Source organism: Hyposmocoma kahamanoa, unplaced genomic scaffold (assembly GCF_003589595.1).
Source record: "Hyposmocoma kahamanoa isolate Upper Pololo Valley unplaced genomic scaffold, ASM358959v1 180, whole genome shotgun sequence".
NCBI lineage: Eukaryota > Metazoa > Arthropoda > Insecta > Lepidoptera > Cosmopterigidae > Hyposmocoma > Hyposmocoma kahamanoa.
In genome coordinates, this window is record NW_020653711.1 from 2,686,391 (window position 1) to 2,705,749 (window position 19,359).

The 19,359-nt window shown below is 36.7% G+C and overlaps 1 protein-coding gene across 3 annotated transcripts in view; it reads right to left on the reverse strand.

Annotated features, from left to right (window-relative positions):
- LOC113226009 (citron Rho-interacting kinase) overlaps nt 1-19,359 on the reverse strand; it is a 45,405-nt gene that overhangs the window by 13,296 nt on the left and 12,750 nt on the right. For all 3 annotated transcript variants that reach the window (XM_026458515.1, XM_026458514.1, XM_026458513.1), the window contains exons 11-17: nt 17,809-18,030; nt 16,079-16,195; nt 14,442-14,594; nt 13,625-13,849; nt 12,837-12,905; nt 9,542-9,789; nt 8,679-8,835 (exon numbers count right to left, since the gene is read on the reverse strand). In XM_026458515.1, the coding sequence (XP_026314300.1) occupies nt 8,679-8,835; nt 9,542-9,789; nt 12,837-12,905; nt 13,625-13,849; nt 14,442-14,594; nt 16,079-16,195; nt 17,809-18,030 (1,191 nt within the window). The remainder of the gene's footprint in view (nt 1-8,678; nt 8,836-9,541; nt 9,790-12,836; nt 12,906-13,624; nt 13,850-14,441; nt 14,595-16,078; nt 16,196-17,808; nt 18,031-19,359) is intronic.

A 19,359-nucleotide genomic window follows, 5' to 3' on the forward strand; every position in this document is an offset into this window, starting at 1 on the left:
AGCGCACATTCACGAGATACTTTGCTTTCTTCGCACCCGGTATATCGTACAGCTGCCCATATGAGTATAGGCTCACTTTCTTTAACCTCGAAACACTCAAGAATTTAGATTTCGAAGATTTAGAAGTACATGTGATGCGGATATGTTTGCAGACCCTTTGTCTGCATTTAGGCACAAGCTAACTTCACATTTGAAATAATAATAAAATTAACACTAGTAGTATTATGGAATACAGTATTATACGTGTATTTGAATGTGTATTAATCTATTGTTTTTTTCCTTTATTTTTAATTTTCAATTTATGTAAAAAATATGTTATGAAAGTAATTTTTTTTAAAGCGTTGTGTAATTATGTCAACGTTGTTGTCGTGAAATTGAATATAATATGTAGTTCCGTGTATAGCGAATGTCGTGTACGTCAGTAATTGTCATATACAGGGTGTCCCAAAACTCAACGATAACCTCGATAACCTGTGAACAGGCTGTTGCCTAGTTTGTACCAACCCAGAAAAAAATATTCAAAAAATTGGAGTCATGGTTTTTTGCATTTTAATGAAAAATGTTGAAAATGTACGACCTGTACGCCATTTTTAAATACTACAATTACAAATTTGCTTTTGCTGTCCTAGTTTTTGTAACGGTAAGTTAAATAGCTCAGCTAATGAACACAATGCCAAAGAAAACCCGAATTGCTAAAGTTTCAGCACAAAAAAATAATGTATTTAATTTTTTCTTGCAATTTTTAGCAGATTTTTTTTCAAGGTAACTGACATCCCATACTGTAAAAAAAATATGTACCTAGACTACCATGGCAACTCCTTACAATAGTAGGCGCATCAAGATTCTAAAATGGTATAAAACCTTCTACATCTAAAAACATGACTCCGATTTTTCAAATATTTTTTTTCAGGGTTGTTACAAACTAGGCAACATCCTGTTCTCAGGTTATTGAGTTTTGGGACACCCTGTAGTAGTCGTAGCCTCATGTTTAATTTTTGTTGATTGTCAAATACATATGTATGTCGATGTTGATGTGCCTAATATAATAATAAATAAATAAATAATAAATACAAACAATTAAACAACATTGAAACAAAACGAAACGTTTGAGGAATAAGTATATGGTTGGTAACAGTTAAACATTTCAAAAAACGCGTAACAAAGTTAAAGTAATCAATTTACGAAATCTGTCGTAGAAACTATAACAACGCACACATTCAACATAGCCCCGCACTAGGGAAACCCTGTGTCGTGGATGCCATGGACACATACATAGACAACCACAAATTACACCCAAACTCACGAGAGAAATAAATGTAGGCCATACAAATAATTCTCCCTGCCCGGAATCGAACCCGGGAGCTCTGCGTGGCAGTCCGGCATGGTAACCGTTCGGCCACGAAGGCTTAACTGCAGTTACAAAGAACAACCCCTAGAGTTTCTTGTTCACTCTTCTCAGAGGAATCTGCCTTCCGAATGAGCAGGATAGTTTAATCACTATGACGATTCCAAGTGTAAATTATGTTATCTATGAAATATAGATTTTCAAGATTATTTGAGTTTTATCTGAATAATTTTCTATTTATCCTGTTATTTGACCAGATAAAGTTAGGCGAGGGTGGCACAGGAGTGGAAGCTATAGTGGTATGCAACAACGTGTCGCAGCGTGCGACTCTCGTGTCGTCACTGGAGCCGCCGCCTGTGTCCGCCGTCCGCAACTGAATGGTATGCGATCAAATGATAGCACATAAAACCGAAATTATATATTCTTCCCATTTGGCAGGTGAGACACAGTAAGTTGCATACTCTCAGAGCACAGTACCTTCTCAAAATGCCCGTTAAAGACTGTAAGCACGCCGTCGGCAGCCTTGCACCGCCCCTGCAATAGATCCGCTACGAGTGCTATCTTAACACGCCGTGACCACGCGCTGTCGCGGTTCCGGCGAACGAAAGCTCCCACATTAAACAAATGTTTCAAATAAGCCGGCTTCGGCCGCACCGGTGGTTTCTCAGGTCGACGTCCCTTCCCATCCATACTGTGTTTCATATTATAATACGTAGGAGTGTTCGGCGCACTCGTTATTTGTTTAGGGGTCGCTTCCAAATGCTTGTACATACTCGACGTAGCATCAGATTTAAGTCGAAATAATCTCCCTTCCTTATGCATATACCCATTTGGGCTCTCCGCATGTCTATTGTTTGCAAATGTACACGATGCACTAGTTCCCTCAACAGATATCTTTTGCTGCATCCGCGCCCGAAGAATCGCGTCCATATTCTGGTAAGAATCAAACTCCATATTTCTGAACACTGCTTCGTGCTTTACGAATGTGTTTCACTTCTTGCCTTACAGACGAAAAACAGAAACTGTTGAATACTCATATATAATTATATAAAAATATGACAAACAAGAGCACGTACTGACAATAAAAAAGCAGATTGATAATTGAGTCTCCTCTGGCTACTTAGATGTAAGCGTGATTACTAAACAGTAATATTGATGTTTGTGTTTTAAAACAAGCGGTTGGAATCTACAGAACAATAGGTCACGCAACGGTCGATGACATACGCATCTAAAGACACTGAATTCTTACATCATTTGTTTTGTGCTTAAACCAAATTTTATAAACACTTATATGTAGTCGTTTAGTGAATTACATTATATCCGTAAATTCATTTTTGTACAGGGTCAAGAGCACGTCAAGCTATATTTACATTTAAGACTTAAATCCAAGTCTATGCCGCTTACGATCAGAACGGTCCAAAGTACAAAGTGTCAAGCTTAATGTTTTCTTGACTGTACATACATATTTTAAACATAGATTTTTTTAAATGTTAATGACACTAGTATTCGTCCTTATTTTGTACAAGTAGCTATCGGAAACAGTTTTGTACAGGCCGCTTTCCAAATAACGCGAAAAAATGGTAAACTTTCTCTCCATTTTCTCAATTTTTCCTCAAAGGAGATTAAAATTATTATATATTTTTAAATATATAGAATCAAAACTTTCATTATAAATGCGAAAGCAACTCTGTCTGTTACGTTTTCATGCCTAAACATCTGATTTTGTTGGATTTTGATATAGAGATAGACGGGACCTAGGAGAAGGACATAAGCTACTTTTTGTCACAATAAAAAACCTTAAAGGAGATGAAATAGTGGATGAAAGTTTGAACCAATCATTTCTCGAGTAAGGGATCTGAAAATTCATATTTATGCCCTTTGTAAGAAATAAAAAAATAAAGAAATTGCATAGTACAATAGGCTATAAAGTACTTATTCTAAGCAGACGACGTCGCGGGTAGAGTTAGTATTAATATAAATTGGTAACTATTGTACCAGAATGAATTCATTCCTATTCCTCATGTCCGTTTGATCACGGTTGCAGGTTGTAATTGCCCCGAACGGCAATACTTTACTCGAATCGTTAGTTGTCACATTTTGGTTTAAGTCCGAATGCACGGCCTTGTGGCTGTGGCACAGATTCGTGCCCCTTGTTAATTTCCCTGGGGGCTTTGCCAGTGTTTTTTTCTGGTGATATATTTTTAAATAAATAAATATCGTTTATTTCTCCTTCCAGCATAGTATTAATATACAGGGTGTAACAAAAAGGAGTAGTAATATTTCATGAAGTCATCTTCAGTTAATGGTATGAAATACATTTAGAAAGTGATCACGCCGTCGCGAATTATGTCACGATTTAGTATTACTTTTGTAATATCAAGCATTAATAAATTTAGCCTGTTATGATACCTAAGAGTAGGGAACTAACACGGCAGGCCAAGCATCTCAAATGAAGGTGAGATATCACGCGTCTACGGGGAGTGCACTGGTTGGTCGGCACTACAGTTGGTAAGTTTGCACGATGTTTATTACTAACTTAGATATAGTATTTGTTGACTAGACAGCCTGAAGATAGAGTTTGACGAATCAGTAACAGAATTAGAATGAGACCCGCTGCTTAAACTAAAGGTATAAGGGGGCATGAAGCGGTGGCAGAGGAAGGACTGTAGGGGTGTGTGTCCCATCATAGGGATCAGAGGATCCCACTAGTTTAGATTCAGAGGATCGATATGAGGTCAAGGACCTAGTAGGACAATTATAGTAGTCCGATGAAGTAGAATAGAGTTAGAGGAAGCATACGCGAAGAAAGATATTCTACTTAAAGGCTGTTGTGATAGAAAGAATATCGCATATGTAATTATGATTGAACATTAGGCGTGGCGACACACGCTCTAGACTAGTTATAGACAAAAAATAAGATCCGTTGGCATAATTTAAAAAAATAATAACGCTACGATAAGGACATAGGATTGTGTCAAAGTAGAAGAATAGAGTGAACTTAATTTATTATTAATTAACATATTATTATGACTATAATATGTTAGAGCTGAAGAACCGCATGGTACAGAAAGATGAATTCGAACTAGCTATTAAAATTTTTGTGGAACAATAGACAATTGTTACTGGTAAGAGCAACGTTTTTGACCACGTATACATACTTCTGATACAGAAACATAGAATTCTCTACATTTCCTGTCTACAGTAGCTACTAGTACATCCTTTTGATCTTTAGGATGCTGAATTAATGTGGACATATCGGATGCAAGATTTACATAACATGAATCGCGTCGATTTCCACTAAGTTATCTGTGCACTGCGTATTATATTTCAATGTACGGACGTAATTGTATCTTTTTTTTTATAATATGAAATGACGGGACGAACAAGTCGTGTGTCTGATGGTAAGCTACACGCCAGTCTATAACAGTTGCAGTGCCACTCAGAGCTTTAAATTGCAAAGATCTGAGGGACAATGCCTCTGCGCCTGTCACCCTGAGACATAAGTTGACAAGTCCCATGTGCCTGTAATTTCACCAGCACCCTTGAAAACAGGAAGGCAATAATGTTAACATTATTGTTTGGCGGCAGAAATAGGTAAGGTGGTAATACTTCCCTGGACGAACTGTTTCATAAGGAGCTCTACTGCTTCTCAGAGTGATGAAAAACCTTTATACTAGCCAAAAGATTATAGGATTTTCAATATCTCCAGATTTTTTAGAGAACATAAATCTTCGAATACTGAACAAAGCGAACGGGTTTAAGACAAATATTTTATCTAACTACTAAAGTCTGGTGATTAATGTTAATTTTATTAGCTAATACCAGCTAGCCATAGATTCCCAAACTTTTCGGCGCACTGCCCACTTAGGCAAGACAAAAAATATTTCAGCGCCCACCCCCACAAAAAATAATTGAAAACACGTATTTTTTATATTAACTTAACACAAAAAATAATAAGGAAAAAATTATATTATATACATACTAAAAAGGTAATTTAGTGCGAGGGACATTATAAAGGGTTATGTATACTCTCTTATGATCGCTTGGTAGCGAAAACCTACCTTATAATCTACATAACCTTCAATTTGTACATTTTGACCACAACATCAGTACACCTGCCCAATCGCTGTACGATTTATCGCAACCCATCGCGCGATTCAATTGAACTGAAAAAATATTTCAAATAGTTTCCTAATAGATCACAATATTTTTTAATTAAATTTTTTTGTAAATTATTCCAAAGCAAAGAAATGAAAACTTATTGAAAAATAATTTGATTTGTTGGGACTCCACTTAAAATATTTTTTCAGTTGAATCGAATCGCGCGATTGGTTGCGACAAATCGTACGGCAATTAAGCAGGTGAAACTGATATCGTGATCAAAATATACACATTAAAGGTCATATCAGTTTCCACTGCCAATCGACAACGCAAACAGAGTATACATACCCCTATAAAGTATGTAGATATCTAATAATAGCAGCGTTGTTATAAATTAAGAAATTCATAAAATCATTATTATACATTATTGAGTTAGGCCGACGATACTCTTTTTTGAGACAGTGAAGTTATGATTAAGATTTGTTTTCTAGTGCAAGTACAAACTTTTTTGTTACAAAACCATAATCAATGGGATAATAAAGTAAAATTGTGACAATGATATTGTCAAATTATTGCAAAATAAACAAACTAAATGTCTGTAAATTTATAAGATTGAATTTTAGCACTACATCTTATAATAGCTAGTGCTATGTAAATAACAATTCAAAATAATTCCTAGCATCTTTCACAGTTCATGCTGTTAAACTTCGAACGTAACCTGGGCTGCGTTTTACAGTGGTTCTACGAAATCGGATAAAAATCTGTTCTTTCAGTGTTTTCAACCGTAAAATGCGCTATAATATTTGTGACATGTGCTCAGAAGTACAAGTTTTGTAAGTAAATAAATAATAAAATATATTACGTCACGTATTTACGACAAAGCAAGTGCTTGTATGAGATTAGGGATGTTCGAGCTCGATTTTAATATCGATGATGACGAATAGTCGTAATTTTTTGAAATGAAATTAAGTTAATTAGACAAAATATTCAACTAAAATATCACTGCCAATTTGCTATTTCAAAGTAACTCACTACGTTCTTGGATTTTCATTGCACCAGTCGGTTACACCCTGTATATCAAATGTAGTTTATACAGATAGTTCAGGTTTTTTTCAAATGCAGTTTCTGAGCAGGCCCCTACCGCCCCGTAGAACTCTACAGCGCCCGCGGGGGGGCAACTTTGGGAAACAATAAGCTAGACGGACAGCCACAAGTTTTTGCTCTGTCCTGTACCAAGTGTATGTAACGAAAAGTCATCTCATCACTATACAGTATATACAAGGCCAATATAGGGTACAAATGGCAGCATATCTAGCTACATATTGACGAATCTTATTCCATTGCTCATGAGGCGGTATTTGAATAAGTGTATGGCTTGATGTGCTGTTTTCTGTATACTTTCAGTCAAATATCTTCATGATTTATCGTTGTGACTTCTACTATAATAATACCAACAATACCTTTAAAACACTTTTATCCCGAGTCTGCAGTTCAAGGAGTTGTTCCCGAATTCGATTCCGCTTGTTACGATTAGCAACTTCCTGTTGTTCCGCAAATGCACGTAATTCAGTAGCGATCAGGTCGGTCGAAACGGTCGCCATCTTGCCGTCAGGAGGCATGTTCGACACTGCGTCTTCTTTGTACTTCATAGGAGTCACAATTTTGATTCCTTGTTCTTTTCACCAATTACCAACCGAAACACCGCCGAAGAGAGAAAACAAACGACCAAGTTTCTTTTAATTAAAAAAAAAACTATATATAGTACCAGAAATGTCGAACGAACGTCGTTATGGCTTAAATATTTTAAAAATTGTTATAATAAACAATACAAAAGTTTATCATAACATATTTTATAAAAAAATATTTTTAAAATTTTCATATAGTGGTTTACGTTCGGAAATAAACAAATACAGCTAGATACTGAAATACTTTGACTGTTGAACTGCCCAGTATTGTTAAGAAAGGGGCACGACAAAGGGCGCGGGGGGCGGTGACGATTGTGCAATTAACAATTGGGCTCATACAAACAAATACGTAGGACTTCTTGGAATATTATTATCATTCCAAACCATTCAACCTCATCGTTGAAAAAGTGGAACAGAATAAGAATACACAGACGTTACAAGAAGCTTGCTACCCATGCTAAAATGTGTTACGTTTTAGAATGTATACTGTACACTGAATGACGCGGATTTGCAGTATCTATTATATATCTACATAGACGACCTCCGTGGTCGAGTGGCTTGCAGACCTGTTTTCATAGTGTCTGGAGGGTTCTTGCATATCCTCATTTAATCTGGGTAACACTTTTACTACCGGATTAGGAGATTTAGATTGCAAAAATAAAAATAATGTAAGCGCTCACAGCCGACGAAAATCTGCAAAGTAATGTGGAACTTCCTGATTGCAGTTGTTATAAATTATAACTGTTGTAACTAAATACAAAAACACGACAACAAGCACATAGAAAAATTCGCGAGATCCGCAGGTTCGTTCTGTGGCTTAGTTGGTATAGTGGCTGGCACGGTATCCTAGCAGACGTCGGTTCGAATCCGGCCGGATCGAAGGGATTTTTTCAGAGTGTTCGATCTTTCTATTAATAATTATAACAAACTAGTGGAGTAATTTGACATATTTAATAAAAATTTAAATGTAACGCTTTTTTAATGAAATCTCAAAAAAAATAGATTTCATTCTAGTAGTAGTTGCTAGGCAGGTGCAAAGGAGTCACACATAGGTCATATCAAGTTAGCTTTGCGTAGGTCTTTTTCTTATCGTATCGATGACATACACTATACTTTTGTGGTCCCGAACTAAGCGCGTCGTCCAATTTGAGTTTCGGCAGCTACACTGAAGCCATGGCCAGAAATGCAGCAAGGAAGCTTGGCATCTTCTCCAGGGTGAAGTGTTACTTTACATCGGGACTGTTGCTCCAGCTGTACCAAGCACAAGTCCGGACATGTGTGGAGTACTGCTGTCACCTTTGGGATGGCTCTGCTATATGCCAACCTTGGATTCAATTAACAACCGTACCAAGAGCCTTATAGGTGACTCGGAATGTGTGAAGGCGAAGCTGCAGAGCCTTGAACACCGCCGTAAAGTTGCCTGCTTCCAAAACCAAAGGCTATCAGATGGGCATGGCAATTCGCGTCCAGAAGGAAAACTCTCAGCCTCTTCGCGTAGGTATATTTTACGAAGGGTCCCCAAATAATTTCCAGGGTTAGCAACATACCTGCTCCAAGTCGTGGTTCTTGCTCCTCACTTCAGTGAGTTCGTCCCGCAGTTGCGCTCGTTCGCGGCTCGATAACTCCTCCTGTTCCTCTGCGTGCATGCGACGCTTCTCGCTGTATTGCAGCTCGCTCTTCAGCTTGCGAATGTCGTTTCGTGATCTAGGAATTTAAGAATAAATGTCAATTTCGTTAAAATCGTAAGAAATTACGCTCTTGGATGTTTGTGTTTTGTGCAAATGTTTCATTTTATGAGGCAGTACTTAGTATAAACTGCCTCTGTGGCATCTCGACTGTGATCTGGCAATCGGTACAATCTCAATTTTGACAACTTTACAGGATGAAGAAACAAATTGTTTGCGTCATTTATATAGCATCTGGTTTGTTAAATAAAAATACGTAGTTTTTAAATATTTTGATTACACATACACTACGTATTTTTATTTAATAAACCAGATGCTATGTAAATGATTTTTTCTTCACCTGTAAAGTTGCCAAAATTGAGATAGTACCGGTTGCCAGTTCACAGTCGATATTTATTTCTCCCATGAGTTGGGTGTAATTTGTGGTTATCTATGTGTGTATCCATGGCATCCGCAGTACTATTATTTTTATTATTATTATTTATCATCAATGTTATGTGCTACTTGTTTGAGGCCTGTTAATATCCTTTGAATACATTTTTAATAGAATACATCGCCTCTTTCAAAGTTACGCGATCATAATTATTGGTGCAATGGACGGAAACACTCTCCTCCAATCACAAACGGTGAGGGAATTCCTTCCACGCTGTCGAAAAAGCAGTAGAATGATGTTTACACTCTGCAAAAAGATAGTATAAAGTTCTTTTCACTTAATTAAAACATACCTATCGACCTCAGCCTGCGCAGTTTCATGCTCCTTTTTCAATTTGTCGAATAGCGACTTTATTCTCTCTAATTCATTACTCGATCTTTCATGATGTGGCTTCAATGTTGTTATCTCACTCTGTAGCGCAGAAACTTTTTGCTCGGCAATCTTGCGAGCTTCTAAAGCTGCTGTCAACCGTTCTTCAGTTCGTTTTAAATCACGGGCAGAAGCTTTAACTTCTAATGAAAGCTCATTGTTTTCGCGTTCCTGTTGAAAATAAAATAACAAAGTCATTTTGAATATACTTTTTGTAATAATTTATTTATTTAAGCCTTATATGGTTTCTATATATGGTTTCTTGGTTTTGTCTCAAGTTTCAGTTCAGCCCCTTGACTTTTAAGCTATAGGCTAACCCGTGTTATAAAGTCAGTGGTCCATATTAAATAATAAGTTCTAATGTTGTCGCGAATTATGTCGCGATTTAGTATAAGTTTTTGTAATATCAAGCATTAATAAATTTAATCTGTTATGATACCTAAGAGTAGGGAACTAACACGGCAGTACAGGCATCTCAAATGAAGGTGAGATATCAGGCATCTACTGGAAGTGCACTGGTTGGTCGGCACTACAGTTGGTAAGTTTGCACAATGTTTATGACTAACGTAGATACAGTATTTGTTGACTAGACAGCCAGAAAATAGAGTATGACGAATCAGTAACAGAATTAGAATGAGATCGCCACTTGTACTGAAGGTACAAGGGGGCATGAAGCTGTGGCAGAGGAAGGGCTGTAGGGGTGTGTGTGGAGACCCATCATAGGGATCAGAGGATCCCACTATTTCAGATCCGGAGGATCGATATGAGGTCAAGGACCTGTTAGGACAATTATAGTAGTCCTATGAAGTAGAATGGAATTAGAAGAAGTGTACATGAAGAAAGATACTCTATTTAAAGGTTGTTGTGATAGAAAGAATGTCGCATATGTAATTTACATTATGATTGAACCTTAGGCGTGGCGACGAGCGTGGTTTTTTAATGTGAGAAAGAGAAAACATTTGCGGTCATGAAAATAATTAGAGCTTTTAAATGCAATCCTCGGATTTCCGAATGCACCCGAATACAAAATAGTAATTATAAGATTTATCATCTATAAGAATTTTAATTTAGAACTACGTACATTATTGTAGTTTTGTTTTGATTTCCATGTGAATTACACAGAACTGTAAAACTATTTCGCTTTTCATAATTACCTACTTCCAACAATGTAAGAAAAAGACAATACGAGCTACTTTATATACTTTCCTTACGCACTTAAAGGGCAACTGATATCAATCCGACTAGTGATGAAAGAGACTCATCACTAGAGTTTTATGGCGACTGGACTCCATTTTGCAGGACTCGACTCTAAAATTAAGACTGGGGGTTCGAGTTTTTATTAATAATACTCAGTTGTTATACTAAAAGACTCAAAAGACTTAAACGACTTAAACGACTCGAGTTGTTTGCAAAGAACTTATACTTATTTTAAGTCTTATTATACCCGAAGTTTATAAATAAAAATGACGTAAGCAGTATGTAATAAATAATCATGTTTATTTACATATAATAAAAATCGTAAAATAAATAACTTGTGGGTAGAAATAAAATCACGCCATACGGCTCCTGACTCGCGACTCCCGAGGGTATGAGGCGCCAGTAGTTTTAGTCGTTTTAGTCCTATAAGTCTTTTAAGCTTCCTAGGGTTAAAAGACTTGGACTCGAATTAGTCTTATGACTCAAGACTTGAGGGTTAAAAGACTAGACTAGTCGTGAGGCGTTGAAAATTAGTTGAGGTTGACTGAGTCTCTTTCATCACTAAATCCGACGACAGCCAAAACATGAAGATTGCCGACAGATATTAAGAAAATAGTTAGTTACTGTAAGTTGTTGTCAATTGTGCATTAGGTGTAACAAGGACCTATAACGTAAAAAGCAGATTCGAGAAAATTTAAAATAAACTTTTAATGTTTTATGTTTTATATCTTTTTAATATTTATAATATAACTCTTATATACTTTATTATTTGTTTGTTCTATGATTTAGCCAAAAGATTGAAGTGGCATTATTATTTAAAAAAAATAGAAATATTTGAATATATATGTTTTCCTTGCGTTAGCGCCCTTGTTTGGTTTGGTACAACCAGTAAATTAATGGGGCGTTTGTTTGGTTATTGGGTTTTAGGTAAATAAATAATAACTTTAGATACTTATGTGAATCAGTCTTATTTAAAATTTACATTGAAAAAAAGAACGTATTTTTAATCATTCATTAAATTCGCTGCCCTCCTAGATGTTCCAGGTTGAAGATGAAATCGCTCGTTTCAGACATTTTTTTTACATTAAAATAAGTTTTTATAAACTGCAAGTGGTACTGTATCCAAAATTCAAACGCACATTTACAATCTATGCAACAAGGGCGGAGCGCCATCTTCTAGATGAATGAAACTTACGCCATCTAGAAGCGATAGATCCAAGTAAGTTTTTCTCATAAGATACTATAATTATGGTGCCTTAGAATAATAACGCATAGTTTCATATCAAACGAACTGTCACAAGTGAGGCAAAAATCAAATTCATGTAGGCTAGTTTCAGTAGTACATTGACTTAAGTCAATGTAGTAGTAGGTTACTTTTCGGTTTTAGTGAATATTTATATAAAAATACAAGTTGAAACGCGTTACTTCTTTGTGGAATGTGATGTTAGTATCTATTTTATGTTTGTATGACGTATTTTTGCATTCATTTACCGCACATTTCGTCATTTTTAGCTAAAATTCTTGAGCTGTTCGCGGTGCAAGTTGACCTTGAGCTTGAAGGCCCGTCCGCTCGTGTAGGCCCATTGGGAGCGCTTCAATTTGCCTCACTTAGCGTGTGCGGACTAGGTTTCTATGCGTTATTATTCTAAGTATAATGATTTGTTTTGACGTAATAACATCAAAATGGGCTTTGGGTGCAGAACGCCCTTGTCGCTCCCAATGCTTCAACTGTTGATAATGTATAGAGACTGCATAAGCAATTAGTGAAAGTGCAGCGAGAGAGCTTTCTTGTCATACCACTGATCCACTCAAATAGCACTATTTTCGACACGAATGGCTCCGCTGTTCCTTATCCGATATGCATGAAACATTAAACTAGTATAGAAAAGACAATTGTACAGGTCGTGATGAAGTCTATGTATTTTGCCCTTTGGCCTGTGATAAATGAGATCAAAGGTTAAAATTCGAAGTTCAAAGGTATTATTAATATACATATTCCGCCTAGTAAAGTATTTTGTTACCTTCCGCCACCTGGCTAGGTTAGCCGTCCTCGCTTCTTGTCGTAATGCTGCTATTTCTTCAGCACGAGCCTGCAATAATGAACATCAATGAGGAATATGCACTTCAAAATGACACTTTTGTACGCAGCTACTAAGCCAATTTTTATATTAACCTACTAAGGCCCAGTGCGCATCAAAATGTGCATAATATGTAGTGATTGAGACCCAGACAATATTATACCTATGATCAAGTCAACGCCCGAATACATTATAATGAAAATATCGCATTTTTTTATAATACAAGTGACGGGACGGACAAGTCGTGTCTAATGATAAGCTACACGCCTGTTCAAAACAGTTGCAGTGCCATTCAGAGCTTTAAATCGCAAAGATTTGAGGGGCACTGCGCCCGTCACCCTAAGACGTAAGTTGACAAGTCTCATGTGCCTGTAATTTCACCAGCACCCACCCTTCAAAACCGGAACACAGTAATGCTCTCATTTCGCTTGGCGGCAGAAATAGGTAAGGTGGCAGTACTTCCCTGGACGAACTCTACTGCTGCTGAGTTATTATATTATGAGCTGCTATTTAGCCGCTATATGACCATAGGGTATATGTATATAATAAAACATATTTAATATTTTTTTTATACATGAAAATAACATCGCAATAAAATAATTATGCACCTTAGTATCATTTAAAGTAATATTGTAGAAAAAAAATTAAATGTGGGTTCACCATTGTGCTGTTAGTCTCAAATTACTGTAAATATGTTCGCACGATGTTGTTAGTTATTAAGATAGACGTGCCTGTAACTGTGCCTCAGCGCGTTCAAGTTGTTCCTTTAGCACTACAGTTTGTGCTAGCACCGCGTGGTTAGCATCACCCACACTCTCAGTGTCGCTGTGGTGGTCCCTCTTAGCATCCCCACTGTCACCGGCGTCTTCACGCGCTTGACATCCCACACAGCCTCGTGTTTCTAATGCCCTTACTTCACGTTCCAACTGTCGGACGAGTTGCTCCAACGTGTTCACCTGGATTAGATACGTCTAATTACAATCAAGCTTTAAATACGTACATAATTTTATGATATCAAGTGATGACACGATCAAGTTATGCGCCTCGTGGTTACGCTCTAGCGTAGCGTTAGATTGATAAATAATGATGATTTACTAAAATTAAAATGATCAAGCTGGGGGTGCAATTCAAATTTAATTTTATTTTCTTTTACTCAATTTTAATGTTTATTTTATTTCAATTTAAAAAAAAATGTCATTTCATTATAATATTTTAATTTTTAGTTTTTAATGTTAAATTATTTAAATTTTATTTTATGCAATTTTAAATTTAAATTTTATTTTTGATTGTATTTTATTTTATTACATTTATAAATATTGAACTGTAAACGAATACCGTACCTAAGGTTTCTGTATAACTTAGAAGTGGACCAATGTTGTCTTAAATAAAAAAAAAAACTATTATTATTATTATTAAGAAAAAATAGAACTACTTTTATGTAGAGACTTATTGCAAATTGACGAAAAAAAACTAATGCGATTTGCGGGTGAAATTTTATTCCTACATAAATCTGAATGTAGGAATAAAATTTCACCCTACATGATTAACCTTTTCGCGATGCCTTGCGTCGTCTTGCAAGGCATTAGAAGCTCTGGTCTCTGCGGCTTCCAGGCGCTCGTTCAGGCGAGACTCGGTTCGTGCACTCTGTTCCTCCAAGGCTGCCTCGCGACGAGCCGCCTCCTCTATGGCGCGCTCCAGCTCCTTGACGAGTAGTAAAGGGTACAAAACATAACAACAATAGCATTTATTTATTTATTAACATTACGAACAACAATACAAAACGCTAACTATGTATTGCTAAGCACAAAACGGAAATGAATTATTATTATTGATTGATTGTTATACACAAAGATCGAAACAAGAAAAAAATCCTTTTATTCAACTTATCAGCTGTAGAGCTCCTGAGCTGGAAGAGTTGGAAGAGTTCGTCCAGGGAAGAACTGCCACCGTACCTATTTCTGTCGCCAAGAGGTAAGCATTATTGGGTTGCAGTTTTAAAGGGTAAGGGTGCTGTAGTGTGACGGGCGCCGTAGCAGTGGCAGTGCCCCTCAGATCTGTGATTTAAGGCTATATCTACAGCGGGACAGTTGCTTGAGCTGTACTAAGTACAAGTCCGGTCGTGTATAGAGTAATGCCACTTATGGGATGGCTCTGCTGAATACCAACTGGCCACTTTGGATTTAATCGACAAGCGTGCTAAGAGGCTTATAGGTGACTCGGAATTAGTAAAGACGAAGATGTAGAGCCTTGTACACCGCCGTAAAGTCGCCTGCTTATCGGTATTCTACAGGATATATCGCGGAGAGTGTGCGATGGAATTGCATAATTTAATTCCGCCTTATGAAAAGGGGTTTTCATCATCGACACTAGACGAAGGCTTGAGTTCCACCCTTATGTTGTTGATATTCCCAAGATTCGGAAGCGTTTCGCTTCCACATTTATATGGAGAGCGGACTTATTTCACGATCGCTATAACTAGGGCCTTTTCTAGGCGAGAGTGAATAGGCTTAATTTAGGTGTGCATGCTACATGGTCGACCTCATCGTCTCTTTCCGTCAGGTGAGATGGAAGTGAAATGTGCACTTATTAAAAAATATATTTAAAAAAATTTCAAAATATTAGTGGCACTGCAACTGTTGTGTATAGGCGTGTCGCTTACCCCCAGGCAGACAATTTGTTCGTCTTTAAACCTCCGTAATGCATAGTGACAGACTTATGAGGGTTGTAAATATATAGCTATTGAGTTTTTTTGAGATAATAAATTAGTAATTTGTTTGTGCAATTGTCTATCATTTCTGACCTCGAAATAGTGTTTATTGCCTCGACGTGGCTACAGCTTTTACCAACTGAGCTACGGGTCGATTCGGCAGGTCTTAGGAATTTCTCTATGTGCTTGTTGCGGATCTTTGTATTGGGTTTAAACGACTTTTTTTGCGAGAACTTATGAAAGTTTCTTTACTCAATCAGGTACTTTTACAGCTACCAGAAGATTAACAGAGATGTCGCCATATTAATTGTAATATTTATTTTTATTGAATATCACGGGAGTAAAACATCATGATATTGAATAAAAATAAATATTAAAAAGTGAATTACACTAACACTTTCAAGTACAGAATGTATGTATTTTTAAAATTACAGTAGAATAAATGAAAAAATGTTTATAAATTAATCAAAAGTTTTACTTGAACTTGGGCCTGTAGAGAGGTGACCCTAGTGCGCTCCTGTGCAAGCTGCACTTGCAATTCCTTCACCTGTTCTGAGGCCGAATTTGCAACGCGACGCTTCTCACTCAAAGTCTCCTGAAAAAATTGTAAACAAACTACTGGCTAATATCTTAGTATACCGGATTCCGCGCGGTACGAAGTGCATGCATACTTTATTGACAATTATCGTACCATTGAACACATGTACCGTCTCCCCAACAACACATTACATTTTAAAGTCCATTTCATCAATGGCGTACATACCTTGTCGACTTCTGTGACCCAACGGTTTGCAATGTGGGCATTAAGGTGCCTACATATTTGCTCAATTTTTTTTATCATTGGCACATGTGATCTGTCCCATATCTTTTCTTTTTCTACACAAGTTTTGTTTACAGTGACCTTCCCTAAACTCTTTGTTATACGGGAAGAGCACTATAAACTGAGCAAGCAAGCCTGCACAGGGACCTATTCAGTCAGGTCCTGACCCCAGACCAGCCCATATGCACGGACACGGGCTGTAAGGCACGCTCACTTCCCGACGCTGAAAAACGGCGTCTCTCCGTTCCCAATAACCTAAGCTGCTGCAGTGACCGGAGGAAATCTAGCTCATCTTCTACTAGCTCTCCGAGCTAGAGCCGAAGATGCAGGTCGCAGTGTCCTGAGACAATTTCCGGACATAGCTTCCGACTTAAAGGGCAATTCAAGTGTCCTGTTCGTATCCTCGCCTTGGACCCTCGTCTAGACCGCTACTAAGACACGTTAGCAGACACATGTGATCAGACAAAATCGAGTAAATGTTTAAGCAATAGACGCTCGACGATGATTTGTTCATCGACTTTGTGGAATGTGGAAATTAGATGCCGATAAATTTGCTCGACGTTAACCTTGATATTTATCGATCGCTAATAAGCACTGATCGGAATAGGTAAAGTATATTTTATTTATCTTAACTTCGATGAACAGGGACAGAAAGTGGAGACTAATTTAAGAAAATATTTTTTGTCCCGGTACTTTCGAAATTGACATTATTTGGGATAGGTAGACGAGGCGACAAGTTGTTGCTACCACAATTTCTCGGATTATTTACGAAAATTCCGACAAAAAAATTCATACTTAGTATATGTAATTACAATTATTAAGATAATGTATTTCAATTACACTGTTGATTTATGGACATGGACATGAAAGTCGAGTCAGAAAGTTCGAAAAGAACTACACGAAGAGTCGATGTCAGTCGATAGTCAGTTTTTTATGTATATTAAGTGATTTCCCAAATCTCGGAAAAATCCGGGGCAAAAAAATGTAGTAGAAAGGTAGTCCCGACTTTCTGACTCCGTTCCTCGAAATTTAGGTAAATATACTCTATCTATTCCGATCACTGCTAAATGATCGTAATAATTGTCAAAAATCGAGCAAATCTGCAGGCGGCGCAGGCAATAGATCGTCAAAGCACACCATTTCGAAAAACAGTAACGTCAAAAAATCGAGCAAATCTGTAGGCACCTGTAGATGAAGAGGTCCCGGGTTCGATTACCGATAGGATTAATTTGAGAAATGAACGTTTTTAAATTAGTTCTGGTCTGGACGTTCTGGTTAGTGCCCCGGAGTGAATGCGCGTTGGTTTGGTTCTCAAAAGTACAGGGAATTCCCTAGTTTGAGACCAGGTAATCCGTGTGGTTGTCTGCCACATTATTATTATTACACACTTGTGTGGAAGCCAGAAGTCTTCTACTCTCTTCCAACTCTGATTTTAAGCTGTCATTCTCCGTCTGTGCAGCGGCCAGGCGTTTCTCTGCCAATTCCCTGGCCCTGGCCTCAGTGGCAGCTTTAGCTTCTGCCTGCGCGGCGCGAGCACCCGCCTCGCGGTTTTCATGTTCCCCGCCGCAGAGCGTTTGCCGACGAAGCGCTCTTTCCTTTGCTATTGTGTCCTGAAATGTTACTTATAGTTTTAGAATATATTATCTGTGTTTTGTAGAAAGGGCGAAAGCGCCATTTCAAAAAAAAATCATGGGAGCATATTGACTGTTATAAAATATTTGGGTAATTCTTACAAAATCTCGAAATTCTTGTCCTTTAGGTTTATAAAAAAAAAGTATATAATTGTTGCCGTAAATTTAATATTTAATATCAAATTATAATCAATTACTAGTAATGCTTATATAAAATATTGATTAGTCTATTTAAATAATAATAATAATATAAAAATGTCCCCAAAATCATCAATCAAATATGTTCTGTGCTTTAAATCAACACAATTAACAAAAATAAACTTTACATTTTAAACATTCGATCAAATAAAATATGCTTTTCCAATATCAAAGCTATCCTGTGGTAAAAACACGATAAATAAATTTAAAAAAATGTATTATTATTTATGTCCTAACCAAAAAAATCATTCCCTCACATTTTGACCTTCTCTCGATTTGTGAACGCATTTTTAATCTTTGGTAAATGCATTTTGTAAGCTTTTAAAGTTAGCAGCACTGTAAACGTTAAAATTCAACGTGTGTGTGTAAAAAGTTTCTACTACAAAAAGATTTAATTTAAAATTCTAAGTTATGAGAACTGTCCATTTACGCCCTGGTTTAAAATTTCATTTCGGTTTTAATTAAGTTTAAGTTTTGAAATTGAATCTAGTAGGACGTAAATATTTCAAAACAGTCGTGAAAAACTAAAACATGCTCCCCTACATTTTTTTTCCAAATAACGCTTTCGCCCTTTCTACCAAACACCGACGATTGTATATGTCTGTAGATGAGAGAGCTAAAAGGACTTTAAGTCCAAATTTGGTAGATATCTTTGCAAAAATGTTTCTAATGGCTTTAGAATGCTGAAAGTCACGCAAAAGTAGGTATTTAACATATTTCATTTGACATTAAGATTGAATTTAAAAGCCTAATTCAGAGCCTCTTTTTTTAAACGCTCTGTAGTTTACTACAGAACTTAAACAGAAATGTTTTAACATTACTATTCGGCACTTCATGTTCTTTACCTTTCACCTAAAGTTATTTAATTTTGTATAATATTCTATACGACTACTTTATTTAAGAAATCATATTCAAATGACACCATAATTTAAAAAAAAATACTAGTCACCGACCGCCACTTTTAATAGTGTTGATTGTGAGCGTTATTATTATTATTATTATTATATTAAAATTGTGATAGATTACACATAATGAGGAATTTAAGTATCTTCCTGATTGGTAGTATTAGGGGTTAAAGTATGAAATTGCCGTTTTATTGCAATAGGTTCT